Source organism: Brachycentrus maculatus, unplaced genomic scaffold (genome assembly GCF_059751285.1).
Source record: "Brachycentrus maculatus isolate JH-2025_06_01 unplaced genomic scaffold, ASM5975128v1 h1tg000056l, whole genome shotgun sequence".
NCBI classification, from domain to species: Eukaryota; Metazoa; Arthropoda; class Insecta; order Trichoptera; family Brachycentridae; genus Brachycentrus; species Brachycentrus maculatus.
This window is the reverse complement of record NW_028280810.1, coordinates 210,534-228,048: the sequence shown is the minus strand read 5'-3', so window position 1 is coordinate 228,048 and position 17,515 is coordinate 210,534. Positions and strand designations below refer to the sequence as shown.

At 31.1% G+C, this 17,515-nt stretch overlaps 1 protein-coding gene across 3 annotated transcripts in view; it reads left to right on the top strand.

Moving 5' to 3' along the window:
• The window catches only part of Pde8 (phosphodiesterase 8), a 374,779-nt gene that overhangs the window by 225,888 nt on the left and 131,376 nt on the right, over window positions 1-17,515 (top strand). For all 3 annotated transcript variants that reach the window (XM_088278317.1, XM_088278316.1, XM_088278318.1), the window contains exons 4-5: window positions 2,740-2,828; window positions 12,651-12,710. In XM_088278317.1, coding sequence (XP_088134443.1) covers window positions 2,740-2,828; window positions 12,651-12,710 — 149 coding nt within the window. The remainder of the gene's footprint in view (window positions 1-2,739; window positions 2,829-12,650; window positions 12,711-17,515) is intronic.

Here is a 17,515-nt window from a genome sequence, read left to right as displayed (position 1 = left end):
TTGATTATCTTTGCTTCACCTTAAATTTACTGACTTCCGGCAGTTGTCTCATTTACAAATTCTAAATATGATTGATGTACGACGCTATTCGCAAAAAATATAACATCTTTCATTAGGGTGATTAATTTTGCGCCATCCTGTATAAGGTGTTTAAAAAACATATTTTCATGGAAATATTTTTTTTATTTAATTTATTCTACTTTTTAATACATACAATATGTCGTAGCATTAATTATTATAAATTGTATTTTTGAATGTTTTAAAAATTACATATTTAAGACTCTCGTCAACTATCCAAAAATGTAACTAAACAAATATCCGTTGATTATCTCAATTGAATGTCCAATATTTCAGGTAATGCGTTTTTTACCTCTTAGACAAATTAGTGAAGAAAGAAAAAAAAAGATCAAGTGAATTTGATTGGTAATAGAAGCAGTTGAAGACCGATGAAAACTACGCATGATTAAATATTTCGAGTACAGGCGTGACAGGTCATGAGTCTTGTATTAGAAGATGCATGAATGTGGGATAGGCGGAGATTGTTTGCAAGGACATATTGGTGTGTGTTTCTATTCTCTCTGCTTACCCCAGCGGGAAGCGACGTGATGGTTAGGTAGTAAATTAAGCGTGTTTTAAAAAATATATAAATTCTCATAGAGATACGGCATAATTTACTTGTGTACAATAAATAATCATTATCGAAGCATTTTGCACACGCAAACAGTCACATTCCTATTGAATCGCATATCTTTATCGAATCCATTAATCTCCATTTTGCAATAATAAAAATAAAAATTTCATATCTGAAAATTAATGCAGGTATGCATGAAATTTGAAGTTCTCTAATACCTGGTATTATATAAGTAATCTACATATTGAATAATGACGGAGTATAATATAGTTCATTTATTAATTAATTTTCCCTTATTATTTGATTTTTTTGTAATAATGTGTGTGTATTTTATAACTTTATTATGAACTTGCTGTATCCGACCCCGCGTTGCTGTGGCCCAGTTTGGTTTAACGGAAAAGAAATGAAAAAGAAAACACATTTTTTAATACGTTACATTTCAAACTGCTTGTGAAACAAGGAAAATATTGAACACTAGGGAGAGGAGCGATAAAGGCACGCCGTCCGCCATGAGCAATGTTTAGTATTGCGTTTGTTGCTATTGTGTTCAACACAAGGTACTGACGGCCATTGCGGTGAAAAGATGTATTTTGTACCTGAAGATCGTTGTTTTTTCTGACTTCCATTACATTTCTATTAAAATTGATAAATAAAATATATATTTTCGATACACACGAAAACACGCGCGTATTCAAATGCAACGTTGTGTCAAAATTTCATTTTTATCAGTGAATAATTTGAGGACATTGAGACTTTCAACAAACAAACATCTACTGTTACATCTATTCAAATATATTTATACTGATGTATATGTTTGTATTTTAAAACTACAACAAATACTTTATTTGTAATTTAGTTTAAGTGAATCACTGCAATTAATAAAAAAACATTGAAAGTACAATATATTAATTAACATAATAAATCGATTAAATAAGATAAAAAAATGAAACATTAACTTTTAGACAATACAGGTCAAAATCCGTTTTTATAGTGTCAAGAATTTTCTTGATGTAACGTTAAATTTATCACCTTTTTTATTCTACATAGATAAAATGTTTGGAATCCACACCTCGGAAAAGTTGGATAAACTTGGTTTGCTTACAACTTGGTATTTCTTTTTTGTGGCAAGTTCAATCCTGCCATTAACTATTCGTAACTCAATCCAACACCACAATTGCAAGACTCTCATAAACTCATATTTATATCAGAATGTTTCGTATAACAGTTTATATTTGAACGGCCCATCTTAATTGCTGGTCGGTCCGCAATAGTCTAGATCAGTGGTCACAAACCTCTTTAGAGACAGGGCAAAAAAACAAATTAGAATATTTCTTTTGATAATTGGGTACTGAAAAGCTGTCCCACCGCATTCTCAGATCTGAAGCAGAAGCATCTAGGCTTCCTGACAGACCTTATCTTGCAAATCATTGGTTTTAAATTAAATAAGTTACAGTACACGAAATTTATAGAAAATAAAATTGTACTAATAATTGGGTAAAAGTTCTTCGTTTTATTTAATTTCGATATAGGTATTTGCAAACAGCAGTTTTTTTTGAAAGAGAGAATTTTTTGACAGACGCCACACAACCGACTGATGAGTGTTGTCGGGAGAACTTTCAATATCACATCAATAAGAGAATGATGCCATACCACGTTCGATAATAACAGTGTACAAATTGACCTTTAGTTATTTTCTTTAAATTATCAAGTTCCAAAAAAAAACATTTTACTTTTTCAACTTACTTTTGTAATTGTTATCATTTTCAATGAATAAATAATTTTATAAAAGAAATAATAAGAAATAAGATAATCAAATTTTCTTGATGGGTAATTCAAAATGTCATAGTGGGTAATTCAATTACCGGCGGGCAGTAGGTTGCCGACCACTGGACTAGATTCTAGACGCTTTCAGGGATATCAATTTCTGATACAAATTTCGGAACTCTGTTATCTTTTGAAAGTTGTATCAGAAATGTTTAACAATTTTCTCATTAAGCGTATTCCTCGGCAATTTGGGCCAGATGTTTGGCAATAAGTACGTATTTTCATGTCTGGATCACCAATTAAATAAATAAATAAAAATACTTATACTTGTATTGTTGTTTCAGGGAGCTCTGGTGGATCTCCTGGAGTGAGAATTGGTCACAGAAAATCATCATTGGCATTGACACCCGAAGATGAACCATTAGATATAACCGTAAGTTCACATTATTATTTTACAATACGTACCTACGCTGGTGAATAAAATGAGGCCCAGATTTTTTTTGTTTATTTTAAAGCAAGACACAAAAATAGGTTATTCGTATAATTATTCTACATGGTATTTTGGGAAAAAAAAGTATCAAATTGTGTAAATAGTTATCTAGTCATCGCATCGAGTTAAACGTTGCTTTATTGTGGATTTTAAATTCCCCTTTTAGATTTGGGAAGGTTAAACTTGTTCGCGCTCCATATAATATGTGGAGCGATGTACACAAGCATTACCAAACCCAAGAAGGTTTCTAGGATTTTCAAAAGGGATTGTAAGGTTTGTAAAAGTAAACAATGATTAAAAAAATATTGTTTTGTTTTCGGCGATAGTCGTTAATAAGATTTGTGAAAAAAATTCTTAGGCTCACCGCTTACTTATTTCGGACGAAAAATTTATAGTTTAATCGATCTGTGATAAAGATCTATTGATGCGAATTATCTTTGCGACCTTGGTCTAATATAATCTGATGTATTATATATTCTTAATACATTTGTTTCGACAGTCACATTTTTCTCTTCTGCTGTTTTTTTAAACTACTTCAAAAAAAATTGGGTTTCAAATAATGTATTTTTACGAGTACGAGTATGTTTTCCACAATATATTCCACGATATTATTAACCTATTTTTCTTTAATTTAATTTATCTTCAATAATTAATAATGACCCTCGTGGTGTAACTAGTAATTTAACGAAGTTGAGCATGCAACCGCTGAAATTCGGTCACAGTATAATCAGCAATCTACTCGAACTGAATGTGGTATTCCGAAAATCGTAATTAGGTCCCGGAAAATCAACACCAACCCAAACAGCTACATGGTCACTCGAAACATTAAACTTTTACCACTGTTTTTGTATCAAATTTCAAAGTATACCACTAAGAATATTTTTTCTAATTAATAGTATAGGATAGGATATTTCTGATTTTGAAAAAAACGATAATCTACATTTTTATTTATAAAGATTATAAAATTTGTCCGACAGTAATCCATCATCCAGTAAAAAAATCGACGTGAGAAAAGAAAACTTTTCCTATTAAGTATGATATAATTGATGGAGGAGCCGGTTGCTAGAAAACAATATCCAACTGAAAAGCGGGATTTTAGTCTCTGAGGTGGCTGTTGTCCTGCGATTAATTCATAATGCCGCCTGCAATGATTTATCTCCCACAATTTATTAAATTAATGTATGCAAGACAAAGGTTAAACGTTTGCGATTTTTAATCAACGCTTCATCGCGTTCGCACGAATTTGTGAAAAACTACACAACATTAAAATAATAATTTACATACTAAAAGTGCAACAGCCATAATCCTAAAATTTCACAGATGACTGCCTTAAAAAGTTTGTAAAACTTAAATGTATTTTTAACCGTATTATTTTTTAATTGTTAATGAAAAAGTGAATGAAAAAAACACGATGATTTAAATAAAATATGACTCTTGAATAATACCATTTTATGAGTTTATGATTGTTAACACAACTAGTTTCGAGAACACTGATGTTCTCATCATAATGATTAAAAAGGTGGCGTTGTTGAGTATACGCTTGACTGTGAAACTAGCGTCACGGTTTCGATTCTCGTCAATTGCAAAATAAATTCGAGAAAGATTGATTTTCAATTGGTCTGGATGTTTGTTATATTTTTTCCCCATCCTTACTATCCTACCTTCAGAGGAATCTTTAAAAAGTAGAGGCTTCGCGGGTTATTCTCTTTAAAAAATATGTATACACAAACAGCTTGTGTTTTCACCTGTAGATGAGAACACCTATAGTTCTCAAAACTTATCGTATTTGTTTAATTTATTGTTTCGGTATTTACTTTGTCGTAAGACATGATGAAATTATAAAAGAAAAACACTTGAGTTTATTTTATAATAACGACTAGTTTAGTTAATATAAGTGTCGGGTTGTGATCCCGTGGCTGGTGTCGCGGACTCTTAAGTCAGTGTTTCTCGGTTCGAACCCACTCTACCACAATTTGATACCTATTTCTATTAATGATCCGCTTAGGCTCACAGAAATAAAATAAAATTTGAATATTTGTATAAATAATAAAAACATAAATATTTCACATTGTTTAAAATAAATTTAGACCTGAAGATGGAAGCATAGCTTCCGAAACAAGTCGTTATAATAAAATAAACTCGAGTGGTAAAAAAACATGTCTTGTTCTTTTACAACATTTTGAGTGCGTCCAAATACTTAATATCCAAATACTTATAATTATAGGTGTAATATGTCATATTATATTTTAACATCTCATCAAAGATGAAGAATATGGAAGTCTGAGCATTTTCGCGAAGAATTATTGGGTAGAATTGGTGAATGTTACACGTGTGTAAAGTGATCACTTAAACCAGCCTATGACGGTCGTCAGCCCCGTAAATAACTAAAAAAGTGGTCTTATATCACTACTTTTCAGGTTTTTTTCATTTTTTATATAGTTTCAACCCGTTTATATAAAAAATTATCGCCGATATAAAGCGCAGTATCCTGATTTACGGTGGTCGATTGAAAATTAAATTACACGGAAGATGCGAGATAAATTGTTGCAATATTTCTCTGCAGAAGCAATCACTGTCTGCACTGGGGCTGGCACTTTTTATCGAACGGGAATCATTCCTCGGGAGACAATTACGGTAAACCCCCCTATAAAGTTGAGTATTTCGCCTTATCGGATGGAACGTCATATGGGGTTAACGTTTTAAATTGTATTAATACCTTTTAGCTATCGGAAATGACTGGAATGAGTCATTATGAAATTGATTTTTTAACCCTTATCCGCACCCGATGGTGCATAATGCACTGCATCATATAGAACGGAGTGTTATCTTGATCGTTACTATATGAAGGAAAGGCGATCACCCTCCGATTCAGATACCAGTCCAGGGTAATATTGAATACATATTAGAGTAAAAAATCACTTGTATTTATTTTACCCCCCCCGTCCCCCTGGGAATCGAATCCGGGACCTCCCGTACGCTAGCCCAGTGTGCTAACCATTACACTACGGAGGCGGAAGTTTTTTTTATATACAATCTTAAAAAAATTACCCCCTTTAACGTTCCCTCCTATAATGCGATAGCTATCTTAATGTTATAGAAGGGTTTAGTGTATTTTCATTACTTCCAGCTACGACGAGTGGCGCTTATCCCCGCTTCGGTTTGTGTTGCGTCAGCTTTATCTGATGATAAAGTATGGTGTATGTCAGCGCTTTCTATTCGACCGATTTATTACGTTTCGTTAATTGGGTCGAGGAGACCATTGTCAGTTTTCGTTGCGAATAATATGTATTGCAGGATTCACCTTACGACTTTCGGATTCGGAAAATTTATAGTTTTTTTTCTTCTTAAAAATGATTGAAAAGGATTGAAAAACTTGACAAAGATCACAGTTGTGACAAATTGGTTATAATTGCTTTGGGTGTTATTCGTCACCTTTTCTCAGTGTAAATTTATTTTCAGCTTACATTTTTCAATATCAAATTGTCAAATCTGTAACGAGCTACAAAACTAATGATTTGTGCGTTTGGCTACCGTGCCGGAGGTCCCGGATTCGATTCTTAAGGGGTTCAAAATAAACAGGGGTGATTTTCATTCTCATATTTGTTTAATGTTTGAATCGAGTCCTTCGGTTTTGGACACATCACCAGAAACAAGGATAACAGTTAATAGTAATTCGAAAGAAAATAATATATTTTTTTTAATTCCAAAGGTATTATTATTCATTTGCAACATTTTGAGTGTTGAAATACTTGTTCACAGATCTGGATTACCTCTAATTAGAAGTTATTTTTAAATATTACTTTTTTTAAATAAATTAATTGAAAAATAACTCCTAATTGAAGATAATCCAGATTTGTAAACAGGTATTTAGACACACTCAAAATGTTGAAAAAAAATAGTACTGGTCAAATTATAAGCTGAAAATAAAAATGAAAATGGTATTTATTTTCTAGCGTTTCTCGAGCATATGAATATAATCCGCAATTCGGACCTCACGTACAAATGAGAGAGTTTCTGCTTAGTAAAAAGCTTCTTTCATCTCACCATAGATGTCTCTAGTGGAATTCTAGTTTATTTAAATAGTTTGTTTCGAAATGAATCAATATAATTAGATGTTCCAAGAATTTGAGTAGTGCGGTTGTCAATCATGGGTAGAATTTGGCAAATATTACACGTGTGTAAAGTGAACACTTAAACCAACCTTTGACGGTTGTAAGCCCCGTAAATGCCAAGATTTCCATTTTCTTCATCATCTTTGTTGAGTTGTAATTTTTTATTATTATTATTATTTTCCCATTTCATATGATCAAGAGTTTATTTTATGAAAATTGTAAAATGTTTCATATTCTTAATTTTTTTCTCTTTTTTGTGTCTACATTAGGTTAAAATAGTTAAAAACAATAAAATGTATTAAAAAAGAACTCCACCGACAAGACACACAAGGTGGGCTTGGTGGGTCTCTCTATAAAAAAAGTTATAAAAATGTATAAATTGTGATTTAAGTAAATGTATACAAATAAAAAAATAAAAAATAAAAAATAATAACAGCTGGATATTTTTGTCAGCCGAGTTCGACGTTATCAAACTCCTTTAAATGATATCATATCTGCCGATTAAGCATGCTTATCCTACTGTCTCCACCAACCTACACAATCATTCAGTCTTTAGGTGATTCATTCGCGAAGAAGTTGTATTTTCTGATTCGATTATTCCAATGTGATTTTATTCAAATGAAAGTTTAATGAAAAAAAAACTGCGTAAAAAATGTTCGAAAATGTAGAAATTTTGCAGTGAATCGTTCATCAACATTTTTTTAATCACACGGTAATTTTTTTCGTCAAATAAAAATGGATCGAAAAATATTCGGTTTTGTTGTCTATTTAAATGTTTCTCGTTCAGAAGTGATTCAGAAAGATTTTTCGTTCGGATGATTTATTACAAGTCTGTTTATCCGCTATCTTTTTTTAATAAAAAAAATCGTTATCGCTAATCCAGTTTTCATTGATTATATTAATATGTGAATTTTGTGTAATCAATAGTACGGTTTCCTGTACCTGTACTAAGTCACGATAATTATTGAATAAATTGTGGCATTGCTAAAGAGTGATTTAAATGCGTGTTCAGTTTAGTTTTGAACGGTGAGACGATACTTTTTTTTTGAACATCTCAAATGCAAAAAGAAACTGAATTCAGGATGTCTTCAAATGAAGAGAACGTTACCGCGACCAAAGCTGGATGTTGGTCACGGCTTAGGAAACTTTTCAAAGACAAAACTGGGTACACTTTTAACGAAGATGAACAATTCGACTACGATGCCCACATCGTGAGAAGAGGTTCGGAATATCCTAGAACAAGGAATAGAATCGATTCCATCGCAGAGGCTGCAATGCAAAGGCGAATATCGATCTTCGTCCAAGATGAACTGGGAATAACCGACGAAGATGATGTGAAATTCCAGCTTAACGTGATCGATTATTATGACAACATGGGGTATTTTGCCTCTGAAGATGCAAATCTTGACGACACGACCAAAAGACAGTACGTTTACAAGAACACGATGCCCGAGAACAGGAGAGTTTCAGTGAAACCGAGTTTATTTTTGAGTAAAATTGAAGAAGAAGACGCGTCGTCAACTTCTACAGCTTCTGAACCGTATTTCCAGCCTCCGGGGAGAAGCAGCGAAGTTTTGTTGGAAGAAGAATGTGAGGTATTAGCATTTATATTATCCTTTACATTTTCTCCGAGTATTATCCCCGTAATACTTGAAATGATATCGCCTTTCAATATCGTATTGAATTACCATTCAAATACGTTTATTTAAACACCGCGCTCTAGGTTACTCTGAATTTGAATGCGAGGAAAAATATTAAATTACCTTTAATTCCCCTCAACACAATTCCTACCCTTATCATAAGTTATAAGCATTAGATATTTTACTGTTTAAATATTAATTCTATGAGTTTATGGGATCTCGTTAAAGAGTATAATGATGGGTTAAATTACTATTTCGTATTACTTGCTACATCATTATATTGTTAGGATGTTATTTTGTAAGGACGAATGGGATTTTTTTTTAAAAAAGTTATGAACAATGTATCTGGCAATAGTGCATTTTATATAATGTATAATGTCACACATGGATAAAACGTTCAGACAAACACATTAACTAAGATCGGTAATTATGTAAGAATATCCGTTTAATAAAATAATAATTACAAATTAATCTTTTAACATTTCGTAAAAACCGTTAATCCCCTATTTAAACCATCCGAGATTACATTATTTGGTATACTGACGATTTTGCTAGCATATTTTTTATTTTAAGTATTTCCACATCATTAAACATTATTTTAGACAAATATTTTTTAAATAAAAATATTTATTAGCTCCATTATGATTCATCTTCTGTTTCGAAGTTTTATCTTCTGTTTTAAGTTATTGAGATGTTTTTAATTCTATATTTTAAAAGCATTAATATTTTTGCTTTGACCCGATTGCATTTTATTTTTAAATTTTAACCTTTTTTTCATTTAGGCTTCTAAAAACTTAACTTTTTCCCCCAAAATTCCCTGGCTTTCTATTGTTAGCCTTCTTTTTAAATGAGAAGATTTTGACCACGCCTGAGTAACCGATCACCCAGAAGTCATATAAAATCGCCTCTCAAAATACTTTTTACATTCGATCCCAAGGGACTTCAATCACCCGATATTGCCCACTCTAGAAATGACTGGTTTAGATAAATGAAGACCCATTACCAAACTCTTTATTCTGTTTGATAAAAGTAATAAAACAATATAATTTATTATAATCATACGAAAACTGTAATAATGCTTAGTAACTCTCAAGTTCTTATCTCTGATTTACAGATTGTATGTTTTCTCATTTATTTCTTATACGTGTACTGGTTTTACATTCTAAAAAAAATTATGTACTTCATCCATATTTATTATTTATATCTCATTTTTGATGCCATAAATTGAACACTTTACAAAGAAAATGTTTTTTTGTTGTTTTTGTTTTAGCTGCCACTTACATAATTTTTTTCTCTTTTAAATCTTTTATTAATAAATTCATAATATTTTGAATGAGCCCAAATACAAATCTGGGTTGCCCCACATCTCAACATAGATGAAGAAGAATATGAAGTGATCTAAAAATTAAGTACTGTGGTTTTCAATCATAGGTAGAATAATAAATGTTGCATGTGTGTAAAGCGATCAACTATGACAGGTCATGTAAATTAAAACATGGAATATGGATGTCTAAGTATTTACAAGGCTTATGACCTGGTTATAAGCTAATTAAGTGATAGTATTACATACGTGGAACATTCACCATTGAACCCATGATTGACAACCACACTACACATTGGAACTCGTAGATATATGATCAATCCCATGACGCAGTACATATCACAACAGCCATATATGTTGCACGCGTGTAAAATGACCACTTAACTAGTCTTTGGTGATAGATTTATATTATCCACTGACACTTCGTGATGGAATTGCATTTTAAAATATTATTAAATTAAAACCAATATTTTTAGCTTTTCCACTTTATTTTTATTTGACCAGCGACCGGGTTTCGTTGTTACCGACATCATCAGACTGCATTTCTCAACAAAATTATATCAAATCATGGTTATCCTGCCTTGTTTTATATATAACATAACAATTTGTATAGCCTCCCACCAGTCTGATGATGTCGGTAACGACGAAACCCGGTCGCTGGTCAGATAAAAATAGTGTGGAAAAGCTTAAAATATTGGTTTTAATTTAATAATATATTAGTCTTTGGTATGTCATTGGCCCTGTAAATACTTCCATATTCTTCTTCATCGATACATCACCTTTACAAAAATACATTTTTTTAAACATTCTTCTGAATAAAATTTTATGATAATTGTACTTTATAAACATCTTTATCTTAATTCAAGCAAATAAATTTTATTACATTTTTCCCAGCTTTATTGACACATAGAAAATATCGAAATCTACGCACGTCACGCTGAAGACGTAAATAAATCGAAGTGAATATTATAATATACCATTAACTTTATCAATATTGGTTTGGCAAACTCCCGTTTGATTACCATTTATTATTTCTTATTTTTACTTCTTATTTATATGTACAAACCCTGTAAGCGAACTCCCTCTCTAAACACGAGCAATCTGCTCTCTTAGTGAGGTAGCACGTAAAAAAAATATGTAACTATGTTGATTATTTTGCCATACAATGTATCTTTGAATAATTTATTTAGTATTTTTGTTGGTATCTTGGAATTTGTAAATATTCATACCCTTCCTTATTAAGGCATTATATTTCTGCCTGATGGAAAAATATTTTAATATTTATATTTAATGGAATTATTTCGTCCCTTAGGGAAACCTATTACAAAGAAGAGTAACAAATAGCCGGGGGGAATTAAAAGTTTCACTCAGATTGAAATTAAGCAGATTTAAAAATATTTTTTTGAAAAAACTCGGTTAAAATTCGGAACGTTTTTTTAACATGGCGATCAAGTTCGTCCTTCAAAGAAGGGTGGTTTGCTTTTCTTCAAAGGCTACCAATTATTTCGCTATTTATTTAAATTTCCGTGTCTTATTAGTAAACTAATTCATTGAATTTCTGCGGTTAATTTAAATGAGATATTTTTTTAACAGTTTTATAAAGGTTTTTTTCAAATTCGATCTACCATTGTGCTCATGGTTGACAATTACATAACCTAACTCTTTCGTAGGCGGTGGGAAGGAAATATTTAACAACTAACAGTCAGTTTTCGACAATACATCGTTTGGGATGTGGAGAGTGGACAAAGTCGAAATTATTTGTGTCAGATTGTCGAAATTTTTGAGTTTTTTAAAAAAAATCGTGTTATTCAGCATTCAGGGCTTTCGAAGCCATATAATATTATATTTCTATCACGGTATGTATTCATGTTAACATTAATTATATAAAATCTGAAAACGCGTACGCCGTTTAGTTATAATCAGGTGTCAAAGTAGTGGGAAATATATATCCCACGGAACTAAATGTGACCAAAATTATTGGTATACATTTTAATGTAATATTACTGTAGGTAATGCAACTTTTTACCAAGTTTCATAAATTTCATGGAAAAATATAAAAATATTCTGTCCTTTTTATTTATTTAATGTTTACCTACTATAATTGTGTTTTTATTTATTTTATTTTTTGGCATTCGCGCTACCAATTAGGACACTTATTCACCATCTCACCAACAGATGCCTCTAGTGAAGTTCTAGTGATTCAAGAACAATGTTTCAAAATATAGAACTTCCAAGAATTTGAGATGTGTGGTTGTCAATAAGGGGTAGAATTAGTGAATTTTACACGTGTGTAAAGTGATCACTTAAACCAGCCTATGACGGTCGTCAGCCCCGCAAACGCCCAGACTTCCATATTCTTTTTCATCTTTGATGATATGTCGAAAAATTTATACACATAAAAGAGAAAAATTAAGAATCTATACATTTTACAATTTTCATTAAATGAACTTTTGATCATTCACCCATTCCTGTATTTTCCCTTTGTTCCATATTTTCTTTTAACCTCTGACATCCGTCGGCAACAAATTAAAAATATTTAGAATGATATATTGCAGTTTTCGACCCTCATGTTTTATTGTTTAAGGGACTATCGAACCTTCGTTGTGTGTAAATCGTGTATCATAGTTCTTCGTCTGATTTCCACATTTGGAATTTCAAGGTGTCTAATGTATTCGATTTGTGCTTTTTTCAGAACCGTAATGCTGGGGGGGTGACTGGAGGAGTCGTAGTCCCTCAGCAAGACCCATTAAGGGTAAGTGTCGCGTTTATTGTTATCGGAAAATTTTCGATATTTTTTTTTCTTCATCTTTTTTATTGTTTCAAAGACAGATTGTTAGGTGGCATTCTATTATATCTGCCTACCCCTGCGGAGAAACGAAATCTGTCCATTGACAACTACTACCGCTTATACAATTAATAGAAAAAAGAACAACACTTTTGCTATTCATATTCACGATACTCTATTATTGTTCCGGCATTTACTTCGTAGTAAGACATGATGAAATTATTGAAGAAAACACTTGTGTTTTTACCACTTGAGTTTATTTTATGACGACTAGTTTCGGAAGCTAAGCTTCCATCTCCAGGTCTAAATGTAAACTAAAATTCACCTTTAGACCTTTAGTCGTCATAAAATAAACTCAATTGGTAAAAAAACAACTGTTTTCTTTAATAATTTCCAGATACTACTATACCCCAGTTTTTTTCCTCCAAAATATGCAATGCATCAATTAGTAATTAGCTAACGAAACAAAAAAGTTATTTCAGCAAGGAATTGTATTTGAATTAAATAATATATTTAATATTTTATCAACGATTACGATTGTTAAATAAATTATTACGTATTCACAATTGATATTTATAATGAGATAATGATAGTACTATCATTATCCTGAACAGAAGCATTTATGTGACTAGCTTCAAGTAGGTCGGTTGATAATTTATTTACGTATTTTATTAATCAGATTACAATTTGTGTATAATATACATATTTTTATTTAAATACAAATATGGTACACACATAAATATATATAACGTGGTAATATTTTCCTTCGTATATTGGGTGTAAATAATATGTAAAGTAGGTGTATAATAATAAAATAAACAATGTGTTGCTTTGTAATTAAAGTTTATAATTAAAGTTTATTCTTAATTTATCTTTATAATATTTTTCTATCTATCTATCTGATTCTGACAGTTCAGAATATTATATTTTTTCTATCTGATGTCTTTTGTTTTATTCAGTGCGACGCATGCGACATCTGGTGGTAGAACTGTTTAATGTAGGTACTATTTGTAAGTCCTTAATAAAATGTATAGGTAGGTATTTTATTACATATATGTATGTAGGTATATAAAATTAAAATTACTCTTACAACATTTTGAGTGTTTCCAAATACCCAGACCTCCATATTCATCTTCATCTTTGATGAGATGTCAAAAAATAATATGAAAACCAACACCTATAAATGGAGATGAGCCAGATTTGTGAACAAGTATTTAGACACACTCAAAATGTTGTAAAAAAAAGATAATATTGGTATTTTTAAAAATTGATTTGATTACTTTAATTTATGATGTTGCGTTCATTTTCTTTTCATGAAGTATTACGTTACTATTTTATCAGGCGGAAAGGGATTTAGGGAGGATTCCTTACTTAAGATGGTAATTCAATATTTCAATAGACCTTTAATAGGTATTTATTTCGATATGAAAGAGTACCTTCTTCAATTTGAAATGTATAGAATACATTATCCCTCGTACAATAGACTTATTTCCAGGGAGTTACTCAGCCTCGGAGAAAATACAGCCTGTTTTACATATATATATATATATATATATATATATATATATATATATATATATATATATATATATATATATATATATATATATATATATATATATATATATATATATATATATATATATATATATATATATATATATATATATATATATATATATATATATATATATATATATATATATATATATATATATATATATATATATATATATATATATATATATATATATATATATATATATATATATATATATATATATATATATATATATATATATATATATATATGTATATATATATGTATATATATATATATATATATATATATATATCTATATATATATATATATATATACATATATATATATATGTGTGTGTGTGTGTGTGTGTGTGTGTGTGTATATATTGTAGATTTACGATTTTTTTTATATATTTGTAATGTCATTCTAGTTATTCGGTACAAAACGTCAACATTTTTATATAAAAATCTTTGTTAACTTTGTGTTATGGTAATATTTTTCGAAAAACAGCTTCTTTATCACAATGGCATCTCCAGGCATTTCTGTTGGAACGAAACAGTAACAAAACTAAATATTGGTGATTGGCAGAGAGCGTGCTGTCAGTGCCAATGTTTTCGATTTCATTATTGTTTAAATAGTTTTATTGCTTCACTAGCGTTGTGAAATTAAATATGAGTATATTAGTATTGTGTATTTTTTTTTGTCAATTTTATTCATAGGTGGGTACACTAATATAATGCATTTTGTATATTTAAGCATCGTTAACTTTGTGGTATGGTAATATAACACTCTCCTTATCATTATACAAAGTGAACGATGAATGATAAGGAGTGTGTTTATATAATGCAATTCTAAAGAAGAATTTGTCATCATTTTGTTTCAATATTTGATTGATTTTCATTTCAAAACGAACGACTTTTAATTATAGTCAAATTAAGTACAGATATCATATGAAATAAAAGTAGGATGATCAGTCTTGCGCTTCAAGTACCGGTCCCGGGTGATATTTAATAAATATTAGTGTGAAATACGTTTATATTTTTTTGCAACCCTCTGTGGGAATCAATTTCGATTCAGCATGGCAGCCAAACACGCTAATCATTACGCTGCGGAGGCGGACAATTATTTATAGACGTTTGAAAATAATCCCGTTCTTGTATAGTCAAAACATCATTTAAAGAAGACAGCAAAAATATTTTATCTTAGAATTGTTCAAATGACTACGTCTACAAAAAAAAAACATACACACTGAACATTGTTCTTTTTTTAAGAAATAAATAAATTAGCCTCAGACAGGGGTGCAAGCCTACGGCACGCGTATAATATGGTTTCAAATAGAATTGACAAAAAATATAACAGTGATACATAATCGATGTCACAACATAGACAGCCAATTTTCATGATAGAAATGTGAAAAACTTGGTATTTTTTTAATTGCAAAGTCCTATATAACAAACAAGAAAATAAGCAGTCACTAAAACTCTTACTATTTGCAGACGCTATTGTGCCAATAAGTGCTATACACAAAGACTTGCAAAATGGTCTGGAAATGTGGAGAAGGATTTTGGAGGACAATGGATTCAGACTGAGTAGAAACAAGACCAAATATACGTACCTACCGTTCGAAAAAACAAATGCTGCCATCCTCCAATAATGTTGTATGGAGAAGCAATACCGATTTGCGACTTCTTTAAATATCAATGGTCACTATTACATAAGGATGGAGGGTGCACAGTGGATGTAGAAGTAGTGTCCTTTGTGACTCAAAAATGCCAGCCAAGCTAAAGAAAAAAGTCTACCAAATAATTGCCAGATTCGCACTCCTCTATAGATTTGAATGCTGAAAGATATATATCACCTACTCTAGGCAACTAGAAACTGCAGAAATACAAATGCTAAGATGGTCAGCTGAAGTGTCCCTTAGAGACAAAATAAAGATTTCATGCATTCACGTGTAACAGACATAAATAAAAGGCAATTGAAGTGGTGTGGGCGCATAGGACGTAGACAATCTGATCATATTGTCAACCATGCAATCGTCATGGATCTTTTTCGAAAGACATCTAGAGGAAGACAAAAAAAAATACGGATGCTGCAGAAAGAAAATATGATTCGAAGGCATTGCCAACGTGACGTCACCCATGAGAGAAGGATCTACAACCTGAGGACGAGGAGAGCTGATCCAATAGTCTACAAAGATGATAAGTTGGGATAAAGCCAGGAAGAAGGGAAGAAGAAGAAAACATTTTCAGATAACACCTCAAAAAAGACACGCCAACAATTAAGTCTATTGTATCCGTTATTTTTACAGCGGCGCTCATGAAATGGTTCTCTAATCCTGACCTATGCTATCCCTTGAAATAATTTTTGGCCAGCTGTCAATAGTCATCAATCTCTCAGATTCCTCTCGATCATGTCATGAAAGAACGCAGTCAACAACTCCTTGGGCTTGTCAATTTTTCATCACATCCACGACATTGGCATCATATTGCTTTTTTTTTTTACTATGTATTGTCAACATTTTAAGTGTGTCCAGATACTTGTTTACAAATCTGACATCACGACATAGATGAAGAAGAATATGGAAGTTTGGGTATTTACAGGGCATACGATCTGTCATATTCTTCTTCATTTATGTTGAGATGTCAAAAAAGTAAAATAAATCCCAAGTGGAGAAACATAGATTTGCGAGCAACTTTTTGGACACACTCAAAATGTTGTGAATACTATAAGTGGTCTAAGTATAATATATAAGATACATAAAAATTGAAAATCAGGTTTTCAGGCGTTTCCTAGAATGTAAAATAATCCGGGTTTGGAGCATGCGTACAAATATTATAAAAGGGTATCTGCTAGATGACATGTCAATCGTGACATGGGAATCATGGAATGAGATTTATCATATGTATATTGACTTCCAAAATATGAGTAGCGTGGTTGTCAATCATGGGTAGAATGGTGAATGTTTGTAATGTGATAAATTAACTAGCCAATGTTGGTCGTAAACCCTGTAAATATCCAAACTTTCATATTCTTCCTCATCTATGGTGAGATGTCAATAATGTTTTGTATTGTTTCTGTGCCGGTATTTCTAATTTTCATATTTATATGCCTCATCTTTCCACTCCCACACCTTTCCTCCCTTACATCACATCTTCACATCTAATTATTAAACTACTTCTTAGAACGTCAGATTGGTTTTCAAAGAAATTTAATATCATCCACCCT